The sequence below is a fragment of the Ictidomys tridecemlineatus genome, chromosome 9 (genome assembly GCF_052094955.1).
Source record: "Ictidomys tridecemlineatus isolate mIctTri1 chromosome 9, mIctTri1.hap1, whole genome shotgun sequence".
NCBI classification, from domain to species: Eukaryota; Metazoa; Chordata; class Mammalia; order Rodentia; family Sciuridae; genus Ictidomys; species Ictidomys tridecemlineatus.
The window spans coordinates 55,580,311-55,591,634 of NC_135485.1; the positions used below are offsets into that span (position 1 = coordinate 55,580,311).

At 36.7% G+C, this 11,324-nt stretch overlaps 1 protein-coding gene across 2 annotated transcripts; it reads left to right on the forward strand.

Annotated features, from left to right (window-relative positions):
- The first annotated feature begins 5,215 nt into the window (after positions 1-5,215).
- On the forward strand, positions 5,216-7,456 carry LOC101954938 (C-X-C motif chemokine 5). Of its 2 annotated transcripts, none has more exons than XM_040292315.2 (4): positions 5,216-5,506; positions 5,629-5,764; positions 5,876-5,959; positions 6,319-7,456. In XM_040292315.2, the coding sequence occupies exons 1-4, from the start codon at positions 5,278-5,280 to the stop codon at positions 6,332-6,334; spliced, it is 465 nt and encodes a 154-aa protein (XP_040148249.2). In that variant the 5' UTR covers positions 5,216-5,277; the 3' UTR covers positions 6,335-7,456. The 2 variants fall into 2 exon arrangements, with proteins under 2 accessions (XP_040148249.2, XP_021587311.3); XM_021731636.3 differs by having other exon boundaries at positions 5,219-5,506; positions 6,316-7,456.
- Positions 7,457-11,324: the final 3,868 nt, after the last annotated feature.

The following is an 11,324-nucleotide window of genomic DNA, read 5'->3' on the forward strand; positions in this document are numbered from 1 at the left end:
ACAAAGTATTCTATAGCGCCTTCCTGTTTGTCCTCTCAATAATTTTATGAGGAATAAAGCTGGTATTAATATTTCCATTTTTAAAAGTGATAACTTGTTTTAAGATTGTATAGAAACCACCAAAGAAAGGTGACTACATGCTTTGATAGAAAACTTTCACAAATTTCATTTATTTTAAAGAAACCATCTTGTACATAGCCATATTGTGACAGATACCAGCTTGTGGTCTAACATTAATCACTAGTATATTTTTTTTTCTATGGCATAATCCCTAGTCATAGCATTCATCAATCTGGTCTCTGATTTAAATTGGGCGAAAGTTTAAAACTATTCTGAAGGGACATTCTGTTCCAAAGAAAATGACTTCTAGTTTGCCTTACTAATACTGAGGGTTTTTTGAAACCAAAATGATTCAAAGTAAAACATTTTGTGAAAGCTATTTGCTCAATTTACTCTCTAGAGGAAGCTATGTTTTAAAATCCCAGCTAGTTAATAAGGGACTCATAGTCCATTTGCCAGAATTTCTAGGATTTTGTGTATTTGGGTTTGAAGTTGCAACATGCTTTATGTCAGTGGGAGCAATTTCCTAATTCCCAGTTCTTGTGAAAATAGTATAGTGAGTATGCATGGAAGCAGTTACTCACTAAGAATTCATAATCAAATTCAACCAAAAAAAATGGTAGCAATCAATCACCTATAAGATGTTTTATTCTTAAAAGTTCATGAACACTGTCTTGGATACTTGTCAAATATTAGGTCTTTTTTTTTTTCAAGCAGTAAGGCAAATAGAGTTTTGACTAAGAAGCACATTAAGTCATATACATGTAATTACATCACTATTATTCCTGTTAACCCATTTTATTCCATCATTCCATATGTTGTATAGCTACAAAAAAATTGAACCTTGTAATAGAAATATTTGCAGAATTGAAAACTTGGGACTATTGCAATGATAAGATTCTACTATATATTAAATGACAGTAATAAATATTATGAGGCTATGCAGAGTGAATATTCTGCTAAAAAAAAAAAAAGTACAAGGTGTGGAGGTAATGGTGTCCAAAGCATCAGAGCAAATGGTCACTACTAAGCACAATGTTACAAGTCTAAGCACACTATCATACAAATGCCTTCTCAAAATTATTTAAAATAAAAGGATTTTCTTTCTATTTTTTGCTTAATCCAGGTCAAATTTATGAAACAAGACATAAATGCCTCCTATTTCTGAGAAGCCCAAGACTTGGAAACATACAGAATTTTTATCCTAATATTTTCTGTGTATCATTTTTTATTGTCAACAAAAAATAATTTTAGGATTGTGCTGCTAGACCAAAGATAACTAGAGATTCCCTTTTCTTTTGTGTGCAAACAAGTAACTCTTCTGCTCAAACTCTCATTTTCTTTCTTATATTGAATTCCTTGCTATGCTTAACCAGACATTGATATATCAACATTCTAAATTATTGGCACTTGTAGAGTATTTCTTAAAGGTACTGTAAAGCATAATAATAAAGGAGAATAGAAACTTGAGGAAATATTTGAAAAGGCCTACACCAGACGCTAAATCTTATAATTAAAGGCTTCTGGTTTGTTGGAAGAGATCAGTGAAGAAAGACATTCCCATATTGCTAACATTCAATTTAATATAACTTAATCAGAATTTCTTCTAGTCATTTATCTTCCACAATCCCTATGTCACAGAAAATTCTCAATTTAGTAAAGATTTAGTAGTATAATTTCCTTTCTTTTAACATCAAATATCTTTTGGATTCTAAAAATTCTTTTGAATAATTCAGATTCCAATGGTTGAACATATTATTTGAATTTTCTCTAAGAATTACCAAGAAACCATTTCCAATGTAGAGAAAAACCAATCAAAATAGTGGAGTTCCAAAAAGTAGAATAATCCTATCCTTTCCTCCTTAGCTTTCAGATATACTGGTAAAGAATACTGTAAAATAACAAGCTGTTATCATCATGTATCATCAAATGCTCCTATACTGCTCACTACTGAACTTAGAACTTAATACATATATATATATATATATATATATATATATATATATATCTCAACTCTTATTTTAGAGTTTATAGTTGACTTGAAGGAGGAAAAAACAATTAATGAATAACTAAGCTCAGACTTATGAGGTAGTTATAATAAGAACATTAGATGTTCAAAGACTAAAGGGGAAATACATTTCAAATGGCTGGAGGTGAAGCTCAGTGGTAGAGTGCTTGCCTAGCATCCATAAGGACCATAGTTTGATCTCCATCTCCAAGTGAATAAATATGGAAGTAAAACCTGAAAACATAAAAGATTAGTCTTGGAGAAGGTGAAGGATATATAAAATAGTATGGTTTCTAGCTGGGTAACCTGGAAGTCTTTGGGACCTTTGACATCATTGTGGCCCCAAAGACAGAAGTGAATAGACTGAGAATTTCAATAGTTTAAAATATGATGACTGTGGGGCAATACAATAAAGTGGTGGACCAGACTGTGGAGAGCTCCTAGGGGGTATTTGTAGTGACTGTGATGAAAGTGGTTTGTAATCTGGAAACCAATAAAAATGTTTTATAGCAGATTCCCCAATGCTGTTACTTCTAATCCTGAATTTTCTAGTACTTACTTCTGTCTCTGGTCTTACTTTCTGTACCTGATTACTGGAGAAGAGATTTTCTCTTATCGGTCTCAAAGAATTGATGTAAGGCTCAAGAAATCATGAGTATGGAAGAACCTTAACAGTTGCTAACCATTCATGTTTTCATTCATATTACATTACATTATATTTATTTCATTCATATTATATTACTCCATGGTATTATGACTAAAACCAGACTGCCTTTGACAGACAGTAAATCTTCCAGGTTATCAGGATAATGATGTCATTTTGTGGGTTATTTTATTGTCATTGGGAAAAATAGCAGAGTCTTTCTTTACCACCTGATACAATGCCTGTAAGACAAATGGCATCACTTTAAATTTGCAATAGAAACACAATTGCTTTTAAAGTGCTCTGTCTCCACTAATTCTTAGTGCTTTCATTCTTAGTCTCAAGTGATCTTTGGACATCCACATTCCTAACTGTCTTTGTACAAGAGCAACATCAAAGACGCCTAGACAGGAGCCTGACTTGGCTGTGGGCAAAAGCAATTTCAATTAGAAGCTAGGTTAAGTTACATACTGCTTCCTGATAAGGTTGGACAACCAAACAGCCCACTTCTTATGGGGACTTTCTTTTAATTGCTTGCCAGTTTTTTTTCTTTTTATATTCTGTAAACAATCCATGGTGAGTTGACTCAGAGTGCCAAACAGGTGAAGATGTAAATCCATAAGACTGAAAGGTGGAACTGGCAATCTCTTCCATGATTTCTAACTGAATTTATCATTTAGTGTCGTAACTAATTCACATGTTCACTTGAATTTAAAATAATTTGGAACTAACCTAAACACACACACACACATACACACTTAAAAACTCAATAACCTGGGTCATTAAACTTTCTTCCCCCACAGTCTTATGATAGTATGGTTTCTTCCTTGCAGTTAAAATGAATTTAATTGCTCAAGATCACTAGTTTTGTTTTTGAAGTTTTGTCTTAGCCACTTGAGTGAGGCTTATCTGTCATCTTTAGATACCTTCTAATCTCTAAAATGTTGATATAATAAATCCACAGGCTGCCTTCTACAGATCACCACTCCCCAGAAGGATGAAGGATTACACTGTCTGAGTCAGGGTTGATGCTGATGATATCAGGAAGCTGTGCAGGACAGAGAACTTCCCACTTAGCTTCCCTCCCAGAGAAGATCAAACCTCCTTCCCATCCTCAGCCAGATACTTAAGTTTCCTTCCAGAATAAAAGTTCCAAACAGAAATGACACCTCTTTCTTGCTCAGCAATGGAAGTGCTATTATTCCAAGAAAGATGGGTGGAGGAGTTAATAAAATTCCCCAAGTTCACAGGGGACAAGTAAGAGTTTCATTCCATGACTAGTTTCTGATTGCCATCATGTTTGCTGATTGCCTTTGCTGGCCTACTGTGAGGTCAAGGGTCTTGAGAACAATCCCAAAGAGAATTTAGTTGGTTGTCCATGAAAGAAAGCCTATGTGTCACATAATGTCATACGTAAAACTGCCATGGAGTGACGGTCTGTTCATTAAAACCCCAGTTCTGAAAGTTATTTCACCACTTGATATTGGGGAGACAACTCTCAGCTCTGGACCAGGTATTGGAAAGAGCCTAGCTCACCACTGGTCATGAAGCTAGAAGGTTCCACAAGCTTGTGGGAGAGGCACCCCCTCCCCATCCCATGAAGGTGTTTGTGGGAAATTAGAGTGGACTCTGTCTTGATGCCAAATTGATTCAAAGATCAAGCTTCCACAGGAGTTTCTTAAATTCATCAGTTTCCCATAGCTTCTCCAAATAATGTTAAACCACATATACACATACACACGTGGCCCAGGAGCCAGAGCCAGAACAGTGGATCTCTGGTATTGGCTTCAGACCTCAGTCACCCTACACCGCAGCAGTCCCACGAAGACCAAAACCTCTTCTAATTCAAGCGTATGTTGAACTGCTAGAAGCGAGGTGTCATCTTCTATGGCAATTTCCTGCATGTGAGTTTTGAAGATTTTTGTTTGTTAAACCACCTCAAAACGCATATACTTGCTGAACTTGCACGTACAGGATTTCCAGTTTTGAAGCCAGTTTCTGCCACTTACTTGAAGCAGAAGCAGAGAAGAAACACTTTCATCTTGGTTTCTAAAGCTGACTGAATTCCAGAGAATCTTTAAGTAATCTGAGGAACTTTATAATGACCTGCCTGAAAGGAGAGAAAGGTCTTTCGGTTTAGCGCAGTTCTAATCACGGATTACATTTCCTGAATAATAATAATAATAATTAATAATAATAATAATAATAATTTAATATCTACCGAGAATTTTCTAAAGCCAAATCTCCGCTACTTTAGTTCCAGTCTTCCTCTCTAGATGGAGACCTCGCAGAGGCATCTGCCCTAGGTAGAAAGAGGTTACCCAGGAACGAGGTCCCCAAAAGATCACTCCCGGTGTAGGGAGGGAGAAGTACTCCCTCCACTGTGGGGCGGGGCTACCAAGTCCTTTCCAAACCGGTGCTGGCAGCTCCTCCCCAGCCACCCTCTTTACCAATTCGCCTGGTCTAGGCCCCCCTCCACAAGCCCCCTCCGCCAATCCCCGACCCCCGTGTGCAGGGAATTTCCCGAGCATCCCAACTTGAATTTCCTTCCTGGGGGAAGGGATGAATGCAGATAAAAGGAGTGCAAAGGACTCCAGAAAGTCACAGTGCTCTGGAGCCTCAAATCTCCGCGCCTCTTCCACGCTACGAACCCGCGCTCCCTCGCTGCGCTCTTTTGTCCGCGAAGATGAGTCTCCGGTCCAGCCTCTCTCCCCGCCTTCCCCGCCCTTCCCGGTCACTCTGCGCGCTGCTGGCGCTGCTGCTGCTGCTGACGCCGCCAGCGCCCCTTGCTAACGGTGAGAGCTCGGGACACACCAGAGGCACCCCAGCAAGACCGCGTGTCCCAACCTCTGCATCTGGGCCGGGTGGGGGTGAGGGCTCTCCCAGCACCTTTCGATAACGACTCTTTCTTCCCCAGCTGGTCCAGTAGCAGCGGCTGTGGTGAGAGAACTGCGCTGCGTTTGTTTATCCACCACGCCCGGAATTCACCCCAAAATGGTCACTAATCTCCAGGTGATCGCCGCAGGCCCACAGTGCCCCAAGGTGGAAGTGGTGTAAGTTCTCCTGCGCTGCGGTGTCCACTGTGACTTTAGCAAGAAGGGACTCCTCCAGCCTTGTCTTTTGCTCCTATAACTTAGGCTTGCATCCTCCTTTTCTCTGTGTAGAGCCTCCTTGAAGAACGGAAAGGAAGTCTGTCTGGATCCTGAGGCTCCTTTGATCAAGAAAATCATCCAGAAAATTTTGGACGGGTACTTGCCCCTTTGATCTTTACAGTTTCTTAATGTTTTCTCCGGGAAAAGGTAGACATCACAAGGTCCTTCCTTATTCTCTCTATAGGATTTGGGTACCACATTCCAGACCATGCTTAGAATTAAAAGGTTGTTAAGAAGGGAAAAATTTTCTGGAAGGAACTGGGAAAACCCAGTTCACCCTTGCATGAGCCATAATACAAAGCTCATTATTGAAAGATGTATTTTTTTTCCTCCACCCTTTACATTTATCTCACTATTGTTTTCATCAATATTCTAGGCACTGTGTTTTGAAAATAGGGTAGAGTAGACTAAAGTATGAAAATCTGGTTAAACTGATATAATTATTTTCTCAGCAGTGGAAACAAAAATTAAGAGAACGGAACATGCATTGGAAGGACTGTCCAGCTTTCAGCTGAGAAGTTTTCCAAGAGAGTCTCTGGACCAGTGAAGACAAGAAGTGGTTGATTTTTTTACCCCAGTAGCTTTCTGTGTGGATTCCCTGCTTTGAAAGGAAAAGGGAAATCTGTTTACCCCTCATATTTTTTTGCTCAGTTTATTAAGTATTTAGCATAGTATTTCTTGCTACTTGTTTTTATTTTATCTGCTATATTACTGGAATCCTTGGAAACTCACTATTTTGTGAGCCAGGAGTCATTGGTGGTTGATCTTTCAAAGTGTCTTGAATTGAAGTGACTTCTGCACTGTATTTCTAGAATCTATTCCTATAGTGTGTGTGAAAGGCTTTGAATTTAACAATGAATGTTTTGTTGGAATGCTGTTGGGGTAGAGACATTCTTATTCTCATTCTGCCCATGGAATAGAAAATATTTTAGTGTGTTTTCTTGGATAATATGTTACAGAATTTTTTAACTCTTGACCCCTGTATGCTATTTAAGTTATATATATATATATATATTAGAAAGCTGGTGTGTCATACAATAATGTGTAGAATATATTTCCTTATTTGGAATTTCTAAATGTTTAAATTCAATAAGGAATAATATATTCTCTTCCTATGATTTTAGACATTTGGTGTCTTCTTAGTATGGCATAATGTCATGACTTACTCATTAAATTTTGATTTTGTATGCTATTTATTAACTATTTTATTAGCACAACTGTAATCCAGTCATTAAATACTTGTTTAGAATAGATAAAGACAAGAAACAGGTATTATAGTTTTTATAGGAATGCATTTACTTTTTTAGTTTTTCTAAGTAAAAAGCAAACTTAACATCAATCTATACTCTAAAGTTTTGAAGACATATTTGACATTTAACTACAAATTCATCATTTGGTCATCCAAATATATATTCTATTGCTAAGATATTTACATGCTGATAATGTATCTTTTAAAGGTTTTGACCACTTTGTTAAAAGTATATATACATCACATCCACTATATTAAAATTGCACTTTATTTTGTAACTATGTGGCTCATTTGTTTATAATACTTATGGGGGGGAGAAAAAAATAAAAGGTTTCTAAACTTCACTCACTTTGTTTCTTCTTTCTTATAGAGTTACAGTGAATTGTATTTATCTATAATTCTACATTATTCAAAAACTTAATTCTACTCCTCTCTGGCTTACAAAGAGGACCCTCATTTTCTCATGCTGATGCATCAGTTCAACTTTCTCCAAGCTCCAGTAAATCCTTCCAGTAAATCCTTTGTGATATCAATAGGTCCTGGCATCTATAGAAAACACAAAAAGGATAAGGCTTCCCTGTCTGCAATTCTTAACTAGCTTCCTACTATAGTTTGGATCTCAAATGACCCACCCCACAAAGCCCATGTGTTAAAGACTGGGTCCCCAGTTTGGCACTCTTAGGAGGTGGTAGAACTTTAGGAGGTGGGTCTAGTGGGAAGTTGCAGATCATCAGGGATATGTCCTTGAAGATGGTTTTAGGATCCAAGCCCCTCCTTTTCCTCTCTTTTTCATACCCAGCCATTAGGTGAATAGCCTCTTTTGCCATGTGCTCCCACATCACAGATTATGCCACTACAGGCCCCAAAACACCTGGGCCAATTGGTCATGGGCTGAAAGCTCTGAAACTCTGAGTCAAAATAAACGTTTCCTTTTTTTAAGTTCATAATCTCAGGTATTTGTTACAGTAACACAAAGCTGACTAATATAGTCCTTATTTCCTAGATGCTGCTAAGCATGGCTAATGAAGTTCTGTCTCATCTCACTGCTGATTATTACTTCAGCTTTACTTCTTCCTCACATTCTTTGCAGTCAGGCATTTAGTTCCCTAACACAGCATGTTTGTTCTTGGGTCCATGCCATTTTTTATGGCTCTGCCTGTAAGGAACTTGTCTCATTTTTTGCCTATAGGAAGATAATTACTCATCCTTTAGAACTAAGCTCAAGCAATACCTTTTTCATGTCGTTTTTCTTGCCATTGCAAGCAGAGCTCCTGTTTTTCACTTTGATGTTTCCATAGCATCTTCTAGATGTCTGAGTTATAGCAAAGATTGCATTGCTATTATTTGTTTATAGGTCCTTTCACCCTAGTATTCTGGGAACTCCCCTAGAGTATCACCTGTATTTCATCCATCTCTGTATCGCCAATGTGTGGCACAGAATGATGGCATTAAATTAGTAACTTTTCCTGACCCAAGTTACCCTGTAGAGTACTATCTGGCTTATAGTAGGTGTTGATTAACCTACTCTCTTCTCCTTGTCTTCAGGTAACCCAACAAGGAAGGGCTTTGTCTTATACAACTTCTCTATCCTGTAACATACACCCCTCGCTTTCATAATAACTCCCATCGTTCCTCTCACTTCCTCCATGCATCCTGACCCTTCCTCCTACCAGATTGAGATTCCTTGCTTATCTTGTCTTTTTCCTTTGTAATATTTTCTCACCAAAGTGACTATTGAATTTATGGAATCTATACGAAAGTAGTTATGGTGTTAATGTTGATCTATTTCAATTACACAGTAATCTCCATGAGGACAAGGACAGTGTTTACTGCTGTTTTTAGGACAGCACTGAACACACAATGGGTATTTAAATAGATGAGTAATTGAGACTAAACAAGCCCTACTGTCTTTTTAGTGCTAAATAGTAATTTCATATAAATATCCCATTCTTATGACAAGCAAGAAAGGAAAAGAAGGAGACTAACTAATATAAACACACACACACACACACACACACACTGCAATTGCATTAACATATATACTTATTATTGGCATGTATTTATTTAGTAAGTACTAATATTATTAACATTTATATCTAACCTAGGTTTTTCTGTAGCTTTTGCTCTCTCATTATATATAAAATATAATTTAGATTAATGCATTTTCTATTATTACATATTGATATAGCTATATAACAGAAAGAGAGAGAAAGAAACAAAAAGATACAAGTTATGGAAAAATCTGTTATACTTTCAAGAAGATGGGTGACAAATTTTCCAACAATACAGAGAAGAACAAAATGGCTCTAAATTTTAAGAAAACATTGAACTTAAGTGGTCTCTTTCTTTCCTCAAATAGTACCTTTTTTTGGGGGGGGATCCTATGAATTTTAGAAAACACTCAAACTAAATTATCATAAATGTTTGAGCTCTAAAATTTGTTATACTAAAATTTGTTACATCAAACACTTATTGAATAAATGTCTGAGAATAACAGATGCGAGCATATTAAGTGACCTTTAGGTGGTAAAATAGAAGTTTTGAGAGCAAATAAATATTACTAGTTCTTTTTTGCTTCATCATCATTTCAAGGTCTTTGTTTCTCCCAGTAGCAAGATTTAAAGTTAAGTTTATATACAGACCATAGAATAAGACCTTGTTTCTTATATTTTTGCAATTCTTGTTGTCATGCCCATTCTATAAAGAAGAAAAAAATACATTACAGTGTATTACCAAAGTGCAACCTGTGCAAGCATCCCAATGACAGCTACTGGTCACTATTTCTATCATTACTACTTGATTATGCCACTGGCAAGCCCAAGGACTACTGTATCTGGGGAAAAGTAATCTAATGTATGTCTTCTAGGGATGCCTTCTAGGTTCCTCATAATGACTCCTAAGTACTATTTTCATTGTCTTATCCACCTGAAACTCTCTCTCATATGTGAAATCACTTGGAATTAAACAAGTGGTTAGCTAAAATCTACTCTGCGTGATTGGACCCAATTCAGACATTTTTAAGTGTATAAGATCCTTCATTCATTTTACCATTCTTGCCTCTGGGTGTGACACATTCACTTAATCCCTCAGTTCCCGAAGGTATGACAAGATCTATGGTCAAATATGACTAGTGGCTTTGTTTTTCTTAGTTTAAATTATTGCATGAGGAAAAGAATTGCTGTGGGTAACTCTTACATACATCACCTCAAAAGACCTTCCCGGATGTCACAAAATGAGAACTTTGACAAACAGAATGGGCATGACTAAATCCAGGAAGAAAAGCAGAGTGTGTGTGATTCTGATTTGGGCTGATGATCCTGGTTTACTCTTAGTCAGCAGAATTACTATATTTCTGGGAAGGATTGTTGATACATCAAATATGCAAAGAGGGATAGTGACATAGGACAACCTAAAGTTTAGATCTAAAAATTCATTTCTACAAATTCTGTTCTATTTCAATACAGAGAAATTCCAAAAATACCTGACTCCTGCTTTGCAAAATCGCCTTGCCACATAAATTTGTTTATTTCTGATCCACTCTAGGATTGGAAAAAGTAAAAAATAATTGATTCATTTTCTGGGAAGGGGATAGGTATTCTTTACAGTTTGTGGTGCAGCACAAAGTTGGAGCAGTTGTCTTTTAAATCTAGTTCTGAGAATTTATAGCTATGTGACCTTAACAATTTATTTAACATCTCTGTCCCTCAGTTCTCATATCTGTATACTAGTACAATAATACCTATCTAACAGGCTTTCCCGGGGGTATTTTCTGGAACAAAGTAAATGCTTGATAAATATTAGCTCCCTTCCAAGTGTTCTAAATTTACCCATATCCCTTCTACCTATGTAAGAATGATATTTAATACTGCTAAGAATTTATTGCTGAATCTTTTTTAAGAGCCTTCTGGAAACTAAATATTCCTTACATATTTTCTGTTAATGACATGGTGACATTATTAAAATACATGATCCCCTATCATTCCTATAGACATTCAACAATAAAAAAGTCAATATATTGACATTTACTTATAAATTTCTATATACCAGATTCCATGCAGGATCCTTATGATTCTAAGGCAATAAGGAAGAAATTTCAGTTTGAATTAAGGCTTTTTTGTAGAAAATAAATTAGTTTCCCATGAAACAAAGATTTTCTTGAATGCAGAGAGGAAGGGAAGGGAAGAGAGGGGAAAGGAAAAAAAGAGAAAGAGA

Coding starts and splice junctions, on each gene's coding strand:
- LOC101954938 (XM_021731636.3), top strand. CDS start 5,278: ATGCAGATAAAAGGAGTGCAAAGGACTCCAGAAAGTCACAGTGCTCTG. Junction 5,507..5,628: donor GCCAGCGCCCCTTGCTAACG/GTGAGAGCTCGG, acceptor TTTCTTCCCCAG/CTGGTCCAGTAGCAGCGGCT. Junction 5,765..5,875: donor TGCCCCAAGGTGGAAGTGGT/GTAAGTTCTCCT, acceptor TTCTCTGTGTAG/AGCCTCCTTGAAGAACGGAA.